This window comes from Diorhabda sublineata, chromosome 7 (genome assembly GCF_026230105.1).
Source record: "Diorhabda sublineata isolate icDioSubl1.1 chromosome 7, icDioSubl1.1, whole genome shotgun sequence".
Classification (NCBI taxonomy): Eukaryota; Metazoa; Arthropoda; class Insecta; order Coleoptera; family Chrysomelidae; genus Diorhabda; species Diorhabda sublineata.
The window spans coordinates 7126791-7149739 of NC_079480.1; the positions used below are offsets into that span (position 1 = coordinate 7126791).

A 22949-nucleotide genomic window follows, 5' to 3' on the forward strand; every position below is an offset into this window, starting at 1 on the left:
GGAGTCGGGTGGTCTGAAATTTGAACTATTCCATTGTGATCCATTGAGGATAAAATTGATGAATGGATAATTTTCATTTTATAGAACAGGAGAGTCTCGTATTAGGATCATCAAAAGTTGGAAAAATTAAAGCGAGTTGTAGCTACTAGTTGTAACATTCGGACATATTTTCGGGCTCTGAGTTTGTGGTAATACTACATTACTTCGAAAGAGCTCTTACTCAACAATTTGGTAAAAATAACAGTATCTATTGATTGCAATAACACCCAGAAATTGTAGGTTAAACTATTTATACGTTGATAGGCCAAATTGATTAACTCTCAAATGGAATATATAGACGATTTCCGGTACTAGTTTTCACTGTTGTTTCAACAATCATTTCAACCACAACCAGTAAATTTTGATAAATAGGTCAAATAACGAATTGACTTAAATGCAAAAACTGAAAAATATACGTGATTGGGGAGGAGAAAACAAAAGTTCCATCACTGTTCCATCATAATCTGGTATATATTGGAAAAATGAGAAATGACAGATGTTTGTTAAATAATGATTTTACTGATATTTGAATTGAAATTGAAATCCAATAGAAAATTCTTAAACTTACCCAGTTTAAAAAGGTATTATTATGTTTTTGTTAATAAATTAACTTTATTCTAGGTCGAAATATCATTATTTTCAACTTTTTGGAAAAATAATTTTTTCAATATACTTTGCTGTAGTATTTTAAGATCCCAATATGTCTGAAAGTCTTCTTCACACTTATTCTTTCCCTACGATATTTCCCGATGTCTTTGTGGACAAAGAGCATATCAAGAAGAAAAGTGCACAAAAATTCCATTTTCTGTTTTGGTGTTATTATGACCTCGTCCACGAAATGGATCTTGAAGCCGGTTCTGTTCGCTTATAATGGAAGCCTAAAATTTGGCAAATACAGCGGTTCGTTTGATGTTTGTTTCTACACATATTTTTATCATAGCGATATCTTTGATATGTTTTTTTATGAACAGCGAAGAATTGTTTCTATTATTATAATTAGAAGTCGTTCGATTTGTTCATTTTCGAGAATTGTATAAATTCTTTTTTGATATATATTCGAGCTTCTTTATCAACGAAAGTTAGTATATAATCAAAAATCATAATGAAAAAAAAAATAGAAAATAATAATAAATAAATTAGAAAAGTAGTTATAAAAGTAGTGGATAGTTAATTATATAAGTAGTGATAAGTTAAATACTATATACATTTGTTAGTTAAATCTTGTCTAAACAAATTAAGTAAGTAAGAGAAAGTGTGTATAAATTTACCCTACCGTTAAAAAACAGTTCAAATGAATTAGGAAACAAGAAAAACATCACAGTATTGTTACGTTACTTGGAAAAGACTGGATTGGGATTACATTCAATAGGTAAACAACTGTTTTTTCTCGAAATTGGTCGAATAGCTATGTAAAAGAGTATTCACCGATAAACCTCTGATGAAAACATGGAAAACACATAAATTGCATCCTTGCGGTATTTGGAAACAAACATAAAGGAGCCAATCGGTACATTTTGAGAAGACAAAAGCACGAATGAGATATGGATATAGATCAATTTCGACAAAAAGTATTAAAGAGAACAAATTTCAAAAGCGATTAGAAAATATTGACAACATGAGTATTTGCTTCGATGTAGAAATGAAATTCTTTTATTTGTTTACTTGTTTTCTATAACTTCCAAATTATTTCATTGAAACTACCTTCGTGGAAATTATTGTAAGTTGAATATCTCAATTATTGTGTCATTATTCTTGTATATTAGAGAATATTTTACATAGAATTACCTGTGACTTAATGGGCTCACTTGCAAATGACTTCTCATGGTTGTTATTGAATTTATTTTCAACATTTTATTATGCTTATCTTCCCATATTTTTGTTCATGTATGTTCTGGATCATTTCAGTTGCTTTTCGATGTGTTTTATAACTAAAAAATTTCTATATTTTCTTTAGAAGTGGAAGCACCGAATTATTGATACCCGTTTTGATTTTTTGAGGAAATTTCTGCTATTGAACTAAATGCAATTTCATAATTTTTACTCTTTTTTTGTATTAGATTGTTCCTCTAGAGATGTCATATGAGATTCATTCACAAAATTAATAACAAAGATTTTGCAATGAATACGTTGTATTTGAAAAGAACATCTTGTTTGTTGAGTTTGTTGATAGTCAAAAAATTATGAAATATTTTATTCTATATATTTAGTCATAGGAATACTCCTCCTTTCATTTTTATATAATAATGAAGCACGAAGTTTACTATGCGTTTGAAATTTTGAGTTCAAATCTCCAAGTACAGCATGTTATTAGTACTGTAAACTTTCAGCCATGACAGAAAATCTAAAACATAACCACTGATCTCCAAAATTATTGACAAAAGATAAATTCATTGAAATTACTGAATAATGTCTTTATATCCTACATTCAGGTGAAACGTAAAATCGACGACAGATATCAAACATTTTCCTTTTCGATGTTTGAAATACTGGGCATCTGCTCTAAAACTAAGTAAGTGTATATTAATTCCGGTCTCCCCATTTATGATATTTTCAAATATTTGAGTTTCAATATCAGATTTTTGAATATATTTCATTCTTCAATGTATTCATTTATTGATTGACATTATGGTGTCTACCCTACCTACTCCAGGAAAAAGTAACAACTTGGTGGACATGACTATATATCTGAACATAGTTTACAAATTCAACTATATTTTTTAGTAATAATTTTAGATATTATGAAATATCAAAGCACTTCATTTTCAAGCAGTTTTATACCTTTCTACATTTTTTTTTCAATTTCTGCAAAAGATAACTTTTTTCGTGATATTCTAATGAAAAAATCTTCCCAAATCATAAATATAGATATAAACTCTGCTGTGATCTCAGTTGTACATAAAAAACAATGAATTTTTAATGGGAACGTTGGGTGCGTAGATCGCAGTTGTACTTGAGAAGTCGTTCCATCGCTTTCCGCTGCAGCGATTAACTACACGTTAGCGAGTAATGGTTTACAGCGCTCTTACAGCAAAACTATTGATTCGTAGGAATTGTAGGAATTTTTTCCTTCGATTATTTAGTATGAATATGTTTTTCCTGTAAAATGTGTCGGAAAGGAGTTATCATCAAAAAACTATTTTTCGACGCCATTATTCCAATATGACGACGCGAGCGGTAAAGAAACGAGGTGGCAAAGTTAAAATTCGGAAAAAGCACGTCAAAATCTATGAAATTGCCAATTTTAAGAACTCCCGTAAAACTTTACAGGTAACCTCTATTTTTTCAACCAAGTAATTGTATTAGAAGTGTTATTTTTTCAATAAATACGGAGGAAATGTGGAATGTCTGCATTAAGGAAGGATTCTGATAATCAAATTAACAATAGGATAGCAAAACGTTATCTACTTTCAACATTTCCATAAATGTGAACCTCAACAGTAGTCGACGATATTACTGCACATTACATTTTCATCGCGACAACGCGATAACTGAAACTTTACGTTTTTCGTTTCCACCTTAAGAAATATGAGATTTTTTATATCCATGTTTAACATAAACCTCTTACCTTTCGATCCCTATTTCAATTTTATAGTCTGAGTTGAGTTCGAAGAATCCTTGGCACAGTATAGCCCACTGAATTATGAACGACCCCAATAATAATGTAAATCCCACGCTGCTATATCCGTAACGTTTCAGAAACGTCATTAAAAATCCGAAACCGATGAAAATCATAACATGTACATCCTGAAACACTAGAAAGAAATTCAGATTAGATTGTCATAGGCATTTCGCAAACATCCGTAATTAAAATTTAACGTGATAATAAATTCCATCTATACAAAGTACTGTTGGTTCAAGAGATGTCAGATGACGATTTTGATAGACGTGAAGAGTTTGCAGACGTAATGAAGGAGCGATCCAATTCTTTAAGTAATGTTATGTTTTGCGATTAGGGCACTTTTTGTATTAATGGAAAAGTGAATAGGCATAATTCTAGATACTGATCACGTAACAATCCTCATTGGATGTGTGAATCCCATACTCAATATCCCGAAAAACTGAATGCAATAATAGGCCAGAAAATAATTGGTCTCTTTTTAATTGAGGGTTACTTAAATGGTCCGGTGTATTTAGATTTATTGGAAAATAGTATTATACCTGAGTTGACTCGGATATTTCCAAATCCAAGTAAGTATTTTCAATTACATTTCAAAAAACAAGTTTCAGATATTAACAATATCTCAAACGAGTATTTTTTGGCTACAACAAGATGGTGCTCCACCTACATGCGTGTGTGGTGAGGCAATACCTAAATACTGTGTTTCTCAGAAGATGGATTGGAAGGCGTGGTTTTATCGAATGGCTCCCGCGATCACTTGATCCTTTATACTATGTCCTGTGGAGTCACCTAAAAAATATTGTTCATAAAACAAAACCTGTCAATATTCAGTAATTAAAAGACAGGATAATCACAGGGATAAGAAGAATTGAACAGTCAGAGATGTTGCAAAAAGTATTGCAAAGTTTTAAAAATCACATGGCTTGTCGTATTGAAGTAAATGGACAACACTTTGCGTATTTTCTTTAACCGTCTTCATTGTATGTTTTCTAAAACTCGTAATTTCTCTACTTCACAAATGTGGATATTTACAAGTCGAAATCCAAACCTCCTTATCCAATTTTCAAACCATAAAATCAGGCGTTCCCCAAGGAAGTACCCTCGGCACTTATCTGTACCTTATGTGTACTGCCGATATTCCAACTACTGACGATACTCTCATCGCTACCTTTGTAGATGATACTGCAATAATGTCTTCAGATACAGACCCTACAAGAGCATGAGAAAAGCTACAATCCCACTAAAATGCTCTACAAGAATGGCTACATCAGTGGAGAATGAAAGTCAACACTGACAAATCCACACAAATCACGTTCATCACAAAACGAGGTGTCTATCTATCAACGATATGCCGATTCTAGTGAAAACAGAAGTCAAATACCTCGGACTACACTTGGAAAAAGAGCAAGAGCGGCTTATGGCACTCTGGGATGAAGTAATTGATGACGATGAAGATGATGAAGAGGTGGATCACTTTAGTGTTCAAAGTTATCATTCCGATAGTGAATGTGAAGACAATGTAACAGAAGACGCTGGTCAGAGTATAAATGCGTTTTATTTATGTAAGGACAATAAAACAAAATGGAATAAACATCATGCTAACAAAGTCAGAACCAGATCATAAAATATAATTTCGAAATTACCAGGACCCAAATCCTGTGTCAAAAATACGTGATACGCCAAAAAGCCACAGCATATAAAGAGACGTACTATTGCGGCGAAACCAATATTATTGAAATGAAGGCTTTGTTTGGTATTCTTCATCTTGCCATCGCCATCTGCGAGATCTCTGGCGAACAAATGGAACTGGGATTGATATTTTCCAAATAGTAATTGCTTTCAATAGATTTTCATTTCTTTCTCTATGCCTGCGTTTTGATAACCTTGAAAATAGACAAGCAAGACTTCAAGTGGATAAACTTGCCGCTATAAGGGCAGTGTTTGAAAAATTCATCAGTTTTCATAGATGTCGTGATTTTTTTATGGGAGAATTTCCAAATTTATATTTTTTTATGATATATCATAATTCAACTTATAATAAAAAGTTTCTGCTTGTAATTCTGTAGTAAATACATCTAAAAACCTACTTCAGGTACAAAACTGAGAATACCTTTTTTTTCTTCGTGTTTCTAATTATGGGATGTATCAGATCCCACCTGGGTGATAATGTGCAGTTTTTCGACTTGGGTGATGAAGGGTTAAATAAGTGCTTAAATTTTGAAAAAAACCGTACGAATTAAGTTATAAGTAATAAAAATAAATTGTGAGGTCAACATTTTTCTACACCTGAAGAAGCGGTTGATGCATTCTAATCATATGTTTTGGAAATACCGCAATTGGAATGCAAAAATGCTTCGTCAATTGTTTCAAACGCATTCAAGAGTGTATTGATCTTAATGGAGAATATTTTTGGAAAACAATAAAGAAATATGCAAATATTTGTTTTTATTTTTTCATGTTAATATTAAATTTAGTTCATTTTTTGATTAAATTTAACTTAATACGGATCTCAACAACGACTTAATTCGATCAGTTTAAAATGTCAGTTTAAGTAATTAGAATAATAAGTCTTTTGATGATTCGGAATCGGATGAATCAGATTATTTGTAACATAAATCGGATTAAAATAATCCGTGATATATTGGAATGAATGGCTAGCATCAAAGCGTTCTTTGCAATATTTTGTTTTAATCAGTAGGAATATTATAAATCGACGCACAGATTGGTCAATGAATTGATGTATTGCTAATTAGTCACAAATATGTTCGTAAACAACATTTTAATTAACATAGAGAACAAAATGCAGCAATAGTTTTTTATTAATGATAGTTTAGAGGTTGTCTCTTATAAGATTCATAAAAAAAAGATACTTACAATAATAGATAGAGACCAATCTTCCAAATCAATTACTATTGGAAACGATAATATACTAATATAATTTCAGCCATCGAATATATGGCACCTATAAGTAAATTTTCCTTTGTTTGCAATTGGATATAGAGAAGGTGTCTCATGAATAATGACAACAATATTCAATTTTGTTATTGAATAATCACACAGAAAGAATGCCTTAATATTCATCGAATTCTATTGCAATGTATAGTAAAATTGTCACACTACATTTTCAAAATTTTCTTTAGTTTCTATTTTTTCCATGCAAGAATTTTGCCATGGATATTAATTAATACTTACAAAGTCCGGACTAAATACTAGATATGATAGGAATTCAACAGCACCAATTTCTTGCCCACTACACACTGATCATGGCGTCAACCGCTTTGAATGGAAGCAATAGAGGCTTTCAAAATGTGGGTTTATAGACTACTAATGGAATGATTCATCATAGAAGGGAAAAAAGAAGGCAAACGCCCAAAAGGCAGATCTCCAATTAGATGAGTAGACCAAACAAAACATGAAACATGAAAACATGAAAACAACTGCTGAATCAGATAAAAATGGTGTCACTTCATCCTTTGAAGGATAATAGATAGAGATAGAGAGAGAGAGAGAGAGAGAGAGAGAGAGAGTTTGTCATAGCCTTGTTGTAAGAGAACTCGCTTTAGGTTAACGAAACCTTCTTATATTTCTTCAAAAAAAACCTCATACATTTGCATCATATGTTCACTATATACTTCGGCATTGGTATCTCGACCATCTGGAATTATTTAGAAGTACGCTCAACGCTCATAATTCTACAACAACAAGAATTGCCGTTTCATTGCGACAGATTCTGGTTTTTTCTCACAAGTAATTATGCATCAGTAAGACAAGGATCTATTTACAAACCTCCAATGGACGTTTCGCTTGAATCTCGATTAATTCGTGTGGCATTAGTCGATTTTCATAGATCTCACCTGATGATTTTAATCCCGCGAATAAGCGCGTCAATAAGCGAAGATAGAATAATTAGAAGGTGAAGCATTTGTACTGTTTGAAAAATTGGTCTGTGAGACCCTCTGTAGTATCAAATAATCACAACACACCTGTCTCAAGAATATTTATCTGGAAGACGAATTTATTTTGATATTTCGTGATAGATGTAACCAGTATTGGTGTAATGGATTAATCGTTAACCTTAATATCATATTCTTTTATATTACCAGATTATACTCTATTTAAGCAAGCTTGTGGAAAGAATTCTTACTACTTATTCTCTGAATAATGAGAACTCAAAAAAACGTTGAATAATTCCGATTGCTGGAAAAAATTTCGCAGCTATAAACAATAGTCTCCGTCCATTGATCAATTAGATTTTGAAATAGCGTCAATATTCAAGTAGGGTCTTATTGAGCTGATAATTTTTATAACCTCTTGATCTTGTACACCAATTTTGGCCAATCGACTAACCGCGGTCGATCTATTAAAGTGACTGCAATTTTTTTCCTTAGTATTCAATCCAATCGCTTCAACAGACGATTTTGTTAAATTTTGAGTCAACTTTTTTCCAATGGGCATATTATCATACCAGAGATTATTTTCGTATTTCCAGTAACAGTAATTTTGGAATTTGGGCTCCTTTTTGACACCAAGTTTACAAATAATCTGACAGGAAAAACTTCATTTTGGTTGTTTTCTATCAAAATTTCTTTTAGTACACATCTTTGAACCTCCTTGGCAATTTGTTATAGAACCAAAGCTGTTTCGTTCGATACAAGAAAAGTCATTCGAGGTAGCAGCATCTAATTCTACCAGGGCTATGTGATGGAATTTCCAATGCAGCCCTTCAGGGTTTCTTCATTTCATTAATGTATCATTTTCGTTATTTATACGGAACTTAATGCTGTTGAACTGAGTTTCAGTGATCTTATTGTATAGAATCGCAAGCAGCTCGCGCTTTTCAAATATAACACTTTTAAATGGGTCGATAATAGCTTTCATTTCTTTATATTTTCCTTTTAAGAGCTTACTTGTTAGGTTTTACATGGTTTTGACCGTATATTCTTCAATTTTTTCATCATCTTTCATTCTCATGTTCAGAGCCCACTCCTTAAAAATCAACATCAATTTTTTCACCGCCCACTTTCTATCATTTTAAAAGTCCATAAAAGATTTGCATGCAAATTTTCCACTGCAAACAGTATTTTTTCGTATGTTTGATTGTAAAATTCCATTGATATTCTCGTATTCCAACCAAATCGTGACGTTTTGAAATAATAAATATTTGGAACGTCAAAATTGGAATAAATCAATATGTATCCATGACAACGTGATAAAGTGAAAATAACCCATGGATCTGTTTTCAATATAATGTACTGATTGGTTGTATTCAATCATATGACTTCGAATTAATTGATTTCATTGGATTGGTGCCAAAAACAAAACAAAGATGATTTCTAGATATTTATACGGTGTGAAACAGCCAAAAAGAATACATTCGTCAATAAATGAATGAGGGCTTGTTGAAACAAACGCTAGGACACGTCTTTTTGTTTTTTTAAACAAACATTTGTAAAAAAATTATAGGGTGTGTCATGTGAACGTGGCCGCAACCAACTTGTTTATTTTAAGTGCAACTCATGTACATTGTTCATTTTCTTTCTATTATCCAGAACATAATTCATCTACAATGTCCTACACCTTTCTTCAATTCATCGGAAATAATAAGTGTTTTCAGATTTATTACAAAAAGTAAATTACGTGCACTATATTATTACACCTTGTACTGAAAAAAAAATAATTAGTATCAATTATTTCTTAACAGTTTGCAAAAAAACATAAAAACCTCAATGTCAATCTAGAAGATGTTCTAAATGCTCGCCGCGAACCTCTTGGCATCTTGGCAATGTGCTGATCCAATGAGAAACTATATAATATTCACAGGAAATTGTGGGTTTGCTGGATCAGGATATAAGTTTGTCAAAGCTAGGACGCCATTATTTTGAAGTAGTTCTAATATTCAGCTCTATTCAAGTTGCCATAAATGGAAAAGGGACCCATGACATGATTTCCAACTTTTCCTGTCTCAAAAAATTAACTTTTTTAGGATATTGCGTATGTTAGTCCCTCATCCAGAGAAGATTCTCACTGGACCATTTTCGATAATTTTGATAACTAAATTGACCGTGAAGTTTAAATGAGCTCTCGTCAGGAAACAAAACATCTAACTCGACCAGAATAATGTGTGTTTTCTTAAAACTCAAGGCAATCTAATTTTGTATCACTAGTTACTGCATTGGGAGTTACGTTCTGTCTGCCTTAAATGACCAAGCAAGCGAAATTCGGAATGGAATGGAAATAAATAAGCAGCTTCCATTTGTGTCCGTGTTTTATCTCCATAACCACTCATTTATCATACGATGACACGACATAGTCTATAGTACTAGAACTATTCTAATTATTCCGGTTAGTGCCGTTATTTGCATAACCATACCACAAGAATCAAAAATTGACTGAAGACATTCTTGACCAGCATACACACTGAAATAATTAATATTGAGTGCGCCACATAGAATTAGAGGTAAGGACTCCAGTAAGGTCGGTAGTTTGTGAAAGAAAGTATTCAGACATTTACAGGTGCTCTGTAAATACAAACAATATGGAGGACATAAGTCTTATGGTAGATGATAGAAAATTCGTCCTCTGTGCAACAAAACCTGCATTATCTGCTATGCTTAGCGTCTTCAGGTGTTTGTTGAGGCGACAGTACCCCCATAGAACTCCTGTTAGTATTCGTAGATTGTTCTTACTTATTAATTACTACATTCTGCAGTTTTTGCTTGTCTCAGCCTTTGTAGGTTGTTCCGATAATTGGTTTTATTCCCATCTACCTTCTCTTCTAGTAATTTTTGCTTTGTAGTTAATACCATAGAAGGGTTCAGGTCTGCCCCCGCTTTGGCGAGCTTATCAACTATTTCATTTCCTTTCGCTCCGGTGTATCTCGGTGTACCTCAATGAGATGAATTAGTTCTATTGAATATGGCTACTGTGGTTCAGTTTTTGACAAAAACAGGCTCATTATTATCTAACCAATATTCAGTGATGGCAAAAATTTCTGGAAAATTGAGATACAGTTCATCTGTGTTCTTGTCTTAGAGATTAAATATTAATCAGAAGCAGGCCGAGAATGCTATCGTTATCTTTCAGAGGGTGCTTGCTTCACTGATTTTAACTAAAAATTTTCACTTTCACCTAGAGAGCTTTTAGAATAATATTTGTTGTGGCCTTCCTCAATTTTTTGAAGCTGTAGGCATTTCTCCGATAAAAAGAAATACCAGAAAGATCTGTTACAAATTCGGCTGAACCAATACCATACGCGTTGTGGAAACGATAATAAAACTCACGTAAGGAATCCACGTCGCTGGGGGCTCCCTCTGATACTAGCATTAGTTTGATGTTGGTATTCATGTGCGTATTCGTATTAGAACGTCTAAGTCTTATACGTTGTGAGAAATTATCGTATTTCATATTTGACAAGAACCAAAACACGCCTTAATGTTTTGTCTAAAATGTAAAATTGGGATACGATTTGCTCAATGGAATTACCGCAGTAATTTTGAGAAAATTGCACTCCTCTTATAGAAACTTCACGAAAATATTCAACTTCAATTTAAAAAAAAATCCAAGTTTACCTAATCATAAAACTGTTATGGAAAATAACAGTTTATCAAGTTTATTATCACAACTCGGTTATTTTATATGATTTCATATAATTTATAGTCACAGAGATGATATATTGAAGTTATAAATTAGATAAAAATGATACAAATACTTTTAAAAAATATATAGTTATACTGAATTTGAATTTTCTCAGTATAGACATATTTATTTTATTGAAAAGGCGTAATTCGTATTCCTCTCACATAAGGTCGATAAAAAATTGTGTAAAGAGGTTTAGCAAGAGACAGCTTATTGAAATTCCCAGTGGATCCTTATTTACTGCTGGCAATTTTCCTGAAATTTATTTTTCAATGTTCCTGGAAGTCCACGTTATGATATTCAACAAAAATCGGCTGAAATAACATTTCATGAAAGAAAGGAGTATTTTCTAAATATGTAATAAGCAATATACGTCGACTTCATGTTGCATTATATGAATTTATCATTGAGCTGATAATTCACTAACTTCTTATTAATCTTAATGGGCATCTCACTATTTTTCCAAAATATAGTATCATAAACAAGGGCTGCTTGAGATAAGATTTTGTAACTTATTTTTGAAAATGAGAGTAGCTTATTATTTTATTTGTCATAATTTGCTTAATAAAACAACAGTTTACTATAAATACATTGAATATGCCTTTTTTCAATATAGTGAATATTTTTATTTTTTTTTCAGTTAATTCTTAGGATGTATTACTACACCAAAAAATATATTTTGATGAAAACAACCATTACAACGCAGTTTGGGTTCGAGAAAGGTGATGGTTATTGAAACAAATATAATTTCAAATTCAAATGGAAAAAAATGATTACAAATATTACAAACAAAATACATGAAAGGGCAAAATTAGAGAGAGAAAGAGAAAGAGAGAGGAGAGAGAGAGAGAAATGCTTCATTCTCAAAAAATTGTTATAATTTGTAGATAAAAGCTTGTAAAATGTGAAGAACATACATACAAATTTTCATTGGCAAGTGATCATACATTTTTTTTACATTGTAAAATATTGAGCCATTAACTAATTCTGAATGGAGAATAGGTAGGTAAAGGTCGTGCTCCGCGTTCCTAAGTGCAATGGTCTTTCTGAAATTGGAAAAGCGTGCTTATGAATTAGGCAATTGCATTCAAAGAAAAATAAGGAGAGAAATGTCATAATTTTTAATCAAAGAAGTACCGGCAGTGAGCCTTGCTGTTTTGCCCGAGTAAATATCTAACAGCTCTCTTTTGTACTCGTAGTTTGAAGATTCGCTCATTTTGAGTCGCACCACACGTACCCCATACGGGCATAATGGAGATGCGACTCAATAAGAGCATAATAGACCGTGAGGAAGGTGAATAACTTTAGTTCTTTGGAAACTGATCTCAGCGCAAAACAAGAAAAACTTATTTTTTAGATAAGGCGTAACTCCCCTTTCAAGGAATTGTCCACAACCAGCCCTAAAAATTTTACAGATTCAACGACGTCAATTGTGTTGTAATTTAATAAAAAAGGTTGCAATGTATTTTTTTATGGTAAAACTTTGGTCTTAAAAACGTTGAGACAGAGAAGATTAGAATCGCACCATGATTTAAGGTATCCATTCCTGAGATATGACCCACGGCCGTTCTTAGTTGCCTACCCGATACGTAGTTGAAAACTGATATTTACTTATATTGAATAATATTAATAGATAGTTAATCTGTTAGGAAACTTAATGTTTCAACCTTCAAATTATTTGATAGGCGCCAAATGCAAGAACTATGTAAAAACTTGACTTCTATCCGCTGAAATCTTGGAAATGTAAGAAGTGCGCTCGCATAAGTAAGACGCCGAAAACATATTTTAGTAATTTACCATTAAAAGTGAGGGTGGGTAAATCAATCGGAAGCTGCGGATCATTTCAATTTTCTAAAAGAGAGATTTCCATTTTCAAAAAACCAGTATAACCGTAAAAACTTCTTTCATATTATGTTCAAATTGACTTTCATTCGTTTCTGTATAAGTTAAATCGATTGTAGTCTACTGGTTAGATCATTAACAGAAACTAACGATAAGTTGAATCAAATTTATCAACTTTCCCCTTCCTTTTTTAGCAAATTCGATTTTCTCGACTCGCTCTTGGACTAATTTAATTTTGTGAAGATGGTCTTTGTGTTAATATAACACACGCACATCTTATACGAGAAGTGTCTACGTGATTTCTAGATACTGGTCATGCTCAATTTAGAATCGAATGGAATATTCCAGACATAGAAGATTTATAATCCCTAGAAAACAAAGAATATTTTATATTATTTCTATTGTATTCGATTTTCTTCTGACATCAAATTGGTCTAATTATTTCTATTAACTTCAAAAAAAAAATATAAATAGCGACTTGCTAAGACACAGTATCAAAATCTACTAATTTCTTTAAACAAATTTTACTTGATTTGAATTGAAAGTTCGTGAGCGGTTCTAAATCTTTCTGTACCCAAGTTTTCTTTTATATGGATTGAAAATTTTGATTCCAATCTACTTAGTTTCATTATGTCACGGTCGTTACGATTGATTTTGAAAACTCGGTTTCTGTTAGTGTACGTAGTTAGCAAATTAACATAAACTGGAATAGTCTTAAGAGCTGAAAGCATAACGATGATAAAAAATAATGCAGTTGTACCAAAAATGTAAGTATGAGGCTAGTAATGAATTATATTGATTCCCCATCCTATAACATAGCAGTTTTTATTAACAAGTAATTAACGCCAATAACCACGACGTTTGTACACAATGTAAAAAACGCATATGAAGTGAAATCAAGAAAAGATATACCAATGGTTATATTTTGATATCTTTAGACGTAGCATCGCTTTTTACTAAAATATCTACAATTTTAGTAAATAACGTCATTAAAAACACTGAAGATACATATCGGCATACACTGATATACAGTACAATGTGATAATATAATTAATTGATTACTTATTTGGATCCAGCTACTTTTCTTTTAATGACAGACTCTACAAACAACTAGAAGGGACAGCCATGGGAAATCCTCTTAGCCCAATTTTGGTAAATTTGGTAATGACCGATCTGCTTTTTTTAAAACTACCCTTTCCAGTTAATTTCCTCAAAATGTATGTTGATGATTACATTTTAGTCATTCCAAAGCAACAAATTGATCAATTAAATAATAAATTAAAGGGAAACTTGAATCTAATAACTTGGCTCAACTGTTTTATACTAATTTTCTCACCAATAAACCTTCTCCCGCGAAAATTAATTCCAGCGGGAAAAAACTTCTTTGCGGAAATCTTCACATTCATCCATTGACTACTAAACTATAGAGTGGGCTGTGAAACAGGTGAATCAAGTAATTAGATTTTACATTCAGTCTATGAAGACGAAACTTGGTTATCGAAACGCGCGTCAGACATTGTAGTTGTGAGTGTTGGTGTAGTGATGGCGTTGACAGTATATTTAGTATGAATATCGCCAACTGTTTTATAAATTCCAACGTAGGAGTGAGCGAATGGTAAATTATTGGTAAATTGGTTTTCGCTTTTCCAAACCTTCAGCTTCGGACCGACTCTTCAACTTTTATTTGAACCATCCTTGGAGACGTAAATTAAGGACAATGGAAGGACTTACACACGGGGTTAAACGTCTAAGTAGCCTTAATTCTATACTGATAATAATAATGAAATCATACAAATACGGGTATGGTTACCCAAGAGAGCTGGTCAATGAAATTATAAATGAGAGCAATCATAACGTGATAAAGGTGCCTCGAAATGAAAATAAAATTTATTGTAAATTCCCGTACTCTAAAGGATTGTCGGAGAAACTTGTCAAATAATTTTGAGCTGGCATTCTACCCAATGAACAAAGTAGTTGGCAACACATTCACACATATCAAAGACAAAACAACTAAACTCCAGCATTCTAATATGATTTAGAAAATAAAATGTTTAGACTGCAATAAAAGTTACATTGGTATGACTAAACAGTATTTGAAATCCAGAATATACCATCATGAATATGATTGTCGAGAACTAAAAAAACAGCTCTGCCTCAACATCATTCCAATCATGGCAACATTTTTAATTTTTATTATGTGAAAATTCTCGATATTGAACATAACTATGCAAAAAGAACCATCCACAAAATAATATACATAAAACCCGTAATAACTGTACGGATTTGGCCAATTCTGCTGTTCAATATTACCATATTTTGCTAATAATTAGCATAATTCCAACAGTTTTCACCGTTAACTTTCCATTTTTTGCATTTGTGAAATTTTTTCTGAAATTTTTAAGATTATGTTTCACGAGAAAAGAAGTGTTACAAATGCCCCACTAAAATATAAGACGTAGATTTGCTCCAAAATATGTAATTGTGGGGACTCGATTTTCGAAACATTTAAACTTTTCAGAAGCAATATGTGACAAATTGAATAAAAAAACGACAGAATCTTCAGCGATATACTGAAGAAGATATTATCAGTACTATTAATGAAGTACTGAATAAAAATAAAACTTGTAGACAAGCATATCAATCATAAAATATACCTACTGCTGTTATATTCCACCGAATCAAAAGCAAAAAAATCAGATTACCATCATGGGTGTAGGATGCCGTCCAGTTCTGCCTATAGATTTAGAAAAGATTGTAGCAAATTCTCCAGTAATTGTCATTGAAGACCCTTGAAAACAAAATTCCTCTACACAATTGGTATTTGCGCTAAATGGCAAGACACCCTAATTTCCCATTCAAAAAGCAGTAGCAATTGCAGAAAATTAGAAAGGATGCAGGTGATCCGTGTATATGATTATCATAATAAACCGGAAGCATTAGTTATGTAGATGTTGTGTAATCATTCAACTAAAGCTAACTTTCCAATCAATATTCAAAAATAAATTTTCTCAGTTCTAATTGCACCAAATTTAACAAAACTTTATATTTCTGAGCAGAGGACATAAATCCTTTTTTAAAAAGGTGCCTGTCCTTTTATTTCATATCTTTATTTGTTTTTTTTATGTGGTCCTTGAGGAACCCCGAATCGGTTTGTATTTAAATTTTGTAAACACTATTCGAGTAATTTGTGGAAAAGAAAAACATCATCTAGAGTAATAGAAGTCTCACGTAGGGAACCTATCAAAGTTCTGGCTTAGCAGTAGACGCTTTTAATCTCTGTTCATTCATTCTGCTCAAGAGTTATGCTGTGGAGGTCCGTTGGGTATCGGCAAAGACCTTTTCCATCATCTGTGTATAACTATATTTGAAACCAATTGCGTTTAAATTCATTCAATGTCAAACACAATTCTGCACGGGGTAAATCTAAAGCTTTTAGACTCCATTCGATTTCTCTATGGATATTTTATATATTCTTACTCTCAAGTCTACGGATGTTGATAAGTAATTTCAATATCCTATTATTTTTGTCGAGAACGATAGAATCTTCCACGCGCTTCGAATCTAGACTAGAACCTTCGTTAACCATATAAAATGAGTGAGTCGGCGTGACGTGAATCAGTTGAGTCGAGTAATCGAAGCGATACGGCGAACGCTTTTAATTGTACTGGAAAGTAGTGATTGTGAAGATATTGTGCATTTGTTTATGTCGTGCGCGCGCTTTATCCATAATTGTTGTGGCGAGACACTATGATACGAATCATAAGTCAAAATTCGATTGTTGTACTGAAAAAATGTCATCTTTAAAATCTAAACCTCAAGGTCAACAATCAATGTTTACTAAAGCTAATACAGTGTGCGAAGATGTATTCAGAAATTCAAACCTTTGAAACAAAGTTGAGGCTATGGGAAAATCAGTTGAAAAATCAAACTTTAAAATCGTTTGGCACAGTGGATAAAAAAAATGAATGAATATTCTTAGCTTCTGCAAAATTTGATTACGGAATTCAACAATCGTTTTGAGGACTTTCACAAATTGAATGAAATGGAATTCCTAATTTTCAACAATCCATTCAATTTTGAAGCTTCACAGGAACCAGTTCACTTGCAAATGGAGTTGATAGATCTTCAATCGGACAATATTTTAAAAGAAAAATTCAATGAGATTAACGCTCTTAAATTTTATACACAATATTTCCATAGTTTCGATAATTACCCGGAATTAAAAAAGCATGCAGCACGCATTCTCTGCTTGTTTGGTAGCAACTATTTATGTGAGCAGATGCTTTCCGTCATGAAAATAAATAAGAACAAACATCGCACAAGACTTACGAATGAACATCTCCAATCAATTCTCTAAATAACTACAACCAATATGATACTTGACATCAATGAGCTTGTCAAAAACAGGTATCTCGAGCTCAATATAATTACCTACAATCTTCTATAACTTTAATTTGATGTTTAACAACCGAATATTATATACTTATATATTATAATTATATAATAATTTAATAAATAAAATATTATAATAATTCAGTTCTATTTTTTTATTCTCAATCTGGTCCACCCCTCTACAAAATTGAGCTTGACACCTCTGTTCTACACTTTTTCAAAAACCACGGATATTGTATTTGATCATTTCGTGGAAAAATTCGATGTATTTTACTTAGCCATGTGATGCATTACTAATAATTTGCTACACTCCAGTTATGTACTCACTTGGATATTTTTCCAAATAATAAATATTGTTTGCATATTTCCCAAAGGCACAAAATAAAATCAACAGAACAATCTGCGCGGAAACTAAAGGAACAACCACTTCTTTCGCACTCATTCTCTTCCGCGGTTTTATGATTACTATTTCAGTTGTTTACTTCGACGACACTTGCTCCAATAAAAGGAACTTGAATAAATTGACTCAAAAAAACACGAAGTCGAATAACAAAGTGATTTCCAATGAATCTACCGCACGAACACTGTGAAACGTTCCCCTTTGCAAGGATGAAATAGTTAATAATTACTGCCAAGGCAAATTACGTGGAATTAGGAAGTTGGCAATTTATACAAAGCGTTTAGCGTCAACGATATGCTGATGTAGTAATTAACACATTAAAAGATATGTTTCAATTCCATTCCCCACTATATTTAGATAATATTGTGATCGGTTAATCAAACATTCCTAAATTCAGGTCAGTGTTTGCTTATAGCATGAGTAGTTTTGATTGACGCCTTAACACTTTTAATTAATTTTTATTTATTCATTATTATATAATAACTGATATCATCAACATACAGGGTTTTCCCGTCGCTAGGATAGATAGAAAAATTAAAGATATTTGGGGTTTCATCAATTAAAAATTTTCATACACATTTTTTACAATTTTGCCGCAACTACTGACAACATTGTATTGGAATTTTATACGAATATGTTTTTTGAGGCTATGCCATTGACACTAGGAGTACTTTTATTTTGCTCAAGCAGGTCGCTGGCCTAACTTGGAACCCTTCTCTTTTATCCGGGCTTGGGACCGGCTATGGAAGCACTGGGCTACTCAGTTCAACCAACGCAATAATAGGCGGACGACCACCGACCACCAGAACGACCACCTACAGGATGGTACGAAAGTTGGTCTTCATCATTCCAGCTGTAGCTAGGCAACCATTGATGCCAACACAGCACTAAGTCCTAACGTACGATGAAGACGACGATGTTGATACATTTAATGATATTATGAAGTGTAAAGAAAATCTATCCATAGTCTAATGAACAATGGTTTTCACCTTAGTTTCCATGAAGACGCATCGATTTGCTCGAAATTTTAACAGTAGATAGTAAATACCTTGAAAATTAAAGTCTACCTAAGCCAATGTCTTTTTACTCTGAGGGTGGTGATATTTTTTGAAATTGCATTTCAAGTACAAATTATTCCATGTATTTTCAAAAAATCGATGCAATTTGACATATTCGTGATTGAAATTATGAATTTTTGTTACAAGAGAAGCATATTTTTGATCGATGTTTCAAAAATAACTCGAAACTTCCAATTTTATCGGAAAAACTGCTAGGAAGTTGAATGTAGCTTACAAAAAAAATAATGTTTTTTCTTGGTTAGAAACCTAATACAAACCGATTTATTAAAGAAGGAACTTATTCAGTGAACCGAAGATTTTGAATAATTTTAAATTAAACAAGTGGAAAACGATCAATTCTACTTAAATAATTTCACAAAACCATTCAAATGGGTCTTTATAAGACTTTGAAAAATGACGAAACGAGTTATCATGAAAATTAGAAAAAATCCCTTCATTTCATGGAAAATAAACGACATTCCCTAATTAAAATAAGATATTATAAATTTGCAAATCACTTTAAGTGAATACAAATAATAGAATGAAGAAGTTTGAATGATTTGAATAGCGAGATTCTGGAATTATGGATACCAAATAGTTTCAAAAAGATAAAAGATCGTTCAAACTATCAGAAAACAGAAAGTTTTTATTTTTTTCTCAATTTTTTCCATGAATGCTTCAACTTTGATTTAATTGAATTTTGATTGTATCACTCCTCAAAATAATTTGCACATATTGGCATAGGGTTAATTTTGAAGTGGAAGATAAATAGAACTTAATTCCAAAATTTCACGTGTTAACTGGACTACTATATATTTCATTAGCTGTAGTAATATTTATATTAATTGTAATTATTATGTTGATAATATTCTGTTTTAATTCTGTTAGTTGTAGATTAAGTACAGTATTCTATTCGAGAGTAATGGCTATTAATCATGCGGGCGAATTACGCAGCTCACTATACTCGAGGTGCGAAAATAATCCTCGTTAGTAATAGCCATCATTATTCGCTCATTGTATAATATACTATTAATCTGATACAAAATTAAACGTGCATTTTATTTACTGAATCCTAGCTATTCAATTTGAACATTTCCATACAAAAGTATTAATTACAACATTATTACGAAATTCTAACATCAAAATGATCTACAAAACAAAGAAAAATCGATTCTGTTTTCATATTCTTAACGTATTGCTCGAAACTATTAACTTCGTCATTTTTCATCCTGAGGAACGTTTAAAAATATTTTTTCGGAAGTTGCTTTTGTGGTATTCGCACATAATGGTAAGAAACAGGAGCGATAACTTCTGAGGTTCGACATTTTTTTATATTCTATATATTTTTTAGTAGTTTACGATAACACCAGAAATGAATAGACCAAAACACTGTATGATCTCCATACAGAATGAGTTTTATGTATAGAACGCCTCAATAATCTCGGAAACACTTCCGTTAAACTTTTTTACTAATTTACTGATAGTAGATCTTGCTATGGGATTCCGGTTAGGATATAAATTATTATTAGATATATTATACGTATATTGTTGACTTCTACGCCTCTCACCATATCTTAATATCATTCAAATATCAATTCATTCTTTCCCATATAAACGATCCATTGTGACTTTCAATAAACTTATACAGGGTTATCCATATGAAATACAATGCTCATTATTTTTCCGGGAAAGGGAAAGATCTGACGAGGCGGTCCATACATAAAACTTGATCAGCAGTTTTCGGTGTGTTTTGGATATTGGATTTCAAAGATTATTTATAATTTGATAAAGCTTTTCAGCTATTGCGAATAAAATAAAACTTTTAATAAGGTGACCATATTTTTTTATTTCAAATTCAGGACGGGAATTTGTAGTGGGGGTAGTTGAATAACTTGAATATCATTTTTTAATTATTTTTTAGTAAAATTAAAAAAATCAGTGTTTTTCTCAATTAATTTTTTTAATAAGAACTACTGAGTACATATCTTTCTGTATTCTTATGAACTACGGATCTTTCTCAATAGGTCCTTTTTGCATTGAAGCGTTGTATAAAATTCTGTACAATTTTTTTCATAATTAACTTTAGTAAGTAATATCGCTTTTAGTGTGTCTATTTCAAGTCGAGACTTTTCACTTGTTCAAAACCTATTCAGTAAAGAAAATAGTTTTTCCGAAGAAGCATTTGTGCCAGACAGAAAACACCCAGCTATATGAATCCAGGTCCTGAAAACTTATCTTTTTCTGTTTCTGTAAATAAGTGAGTGCAGTCTGATAAACTGAAATAGCGTCGGCTCTGAACTGTATAATCTGCTTTCCAGATACTTTTTCTTCTTCTTTGATTTTATCTAATTTAGTACAAACCTCTATAGAAATAAAGGAATGTTGAATCCTGCTCATCAAAATGGTTTACAAACTCTCAATGGCTGCAATAACATCGAAGACACTGACTGTCTCTTTTTCTTTCTAAATTCTAAATCCTATTTCTTGACAATGTATGAAGTGCAGCCAAGCTTCAGAAACAAGATTATCAAAAAGTTAAAAAAGAAATACAGGGTACTTTTCTTGCGATTGAGACTTGAAATATAAATATAAAATCGAAACAATTAATTCAACGTCAATCGGTAATACATCGGCAGCTATTCTAATAGTATTGTGGAAAATATGACCCGCACACCCAACTATTAAATTATGGTTCAGCTTCTGATACAATTTGATAAAAGCATTGTTCCTATTTGCTCCTCTAAAATTAGAATTTGTGTTGTCTGCATAAAGTCCAACAACTTTTTATTGTAAATTATTTTTTATTATGCAATCAGGAACATAATTACTGACTGTATCGTATGTTTTGTTTGGCAATGAGTTCATTTCCAAAATTTTTACTTTCATTCCCGATTTCCAGTCAGAATAACTTGCTAACATTGGAAATAGCTTTATTTCTTTGTGATCGGATGCATCAGTTAATACAGAAACAAATTTGCACCGGCTTAAGTCACAGTGCACTTAGTAGTGAATATCATTTAGTAGCAAAAATCTGAGTCCTAGATTGACCCAGTCATTAGAATATGTTATAAATACTGTTGACGAGAATTATTCATACTCATGGTTTTGATTGTGCAACTATTTGAAAAAACGAACGAAATCTTCACTTAATCATTTTTCCACAATAAAGTTTTGTGACTGTCAAGAGGTCTTTCTTAGCAAGGTTTTTAGCTGTTTCTAAATGTGTGTTGGATTTGTTTCAAGTAGAAGATCTACACTTGACAAATCAATTCTAATTTCAGAGCTAGTGAAGTATGTTATTTATTTTTTTGGTAGTCTTCAACATTTATGGTACTTATGCACTTAACTGAATTTACTATTGACAGTTTAAGGTCTATCTTTTTGATTTGATTAATTTTGATTTGATTTTTATTAAGCACTGATTTCACTAGCATGTACCTATTGGTTAGACAAAGTAATTTCGGTTTTGTAGTATAAAGTAAAACATAAAATTTCTGGTCCTCACCGGCAAAAAAACTGAATCAGGTGCCATTAAAGGTCATTATACATCTGTGAAAGTTTGACCATTCAAAGAATTTTGCAATATCCGAAATAAATGGTAATCAGATGGTGCCAGATGAGGGCTGTTTGAGGGATGTGGTATCACTTTCCAGCCAAAGTCCAATAGTATCATAGTGGAACACTAAACCTTTCCGATTTGACAATTCTGGCCAATTTTCTTTGACTGCTTCATCATAATTGATCGTTTAGTTCCTTGGAAGCAGCTGAAAATATACAACACTTTTGTGATCCCACCAAATTGACAGCATGAGCTTTTTTATGTTTTTCAGCTTTCGATGTGGTTTGTGCTTGTTTATCATGTTTGTTCCATGATCGTTTTCGAACTATGTAACTGTACAGGACCCATTTTATTCACCTGTACATATCGCAAAATATCGCAAATGGTGATTCGGTGTGTTGAATA

At 32.1% G+C, this 22949-nt stretch overlaps 1 protein-coding gene across 1 annotated transcript in view; it reads right to left on the minus strand.

Annotated features, from left to right (window-relative positions):
* LOC130446540 (ammonium transporter Rh type B) overlaps nt 1-18157 on the minus strand; it is a 70865-nt gene extending 52708 nt beyond the window's left edge. The window contains exons 1-2 of the mRNA XM_056782858.1: nt 17855-18157; nt 3605-3791 (exon numbers count right to left, since the gene is read on the minus strand). Coding sequence (XP_056638836.1) covers nt 3605-3791; nt 17855-17969 — 302 coding nt within the window. The 5' untranslated portion in view covers nt 17970-18157. The remainder of the gene's footprint in view (nt 1-3604; nt 3792-17854) is intronic.
* Nucleotides 18158-22949: the final 4792 nt, after the last annotated feature.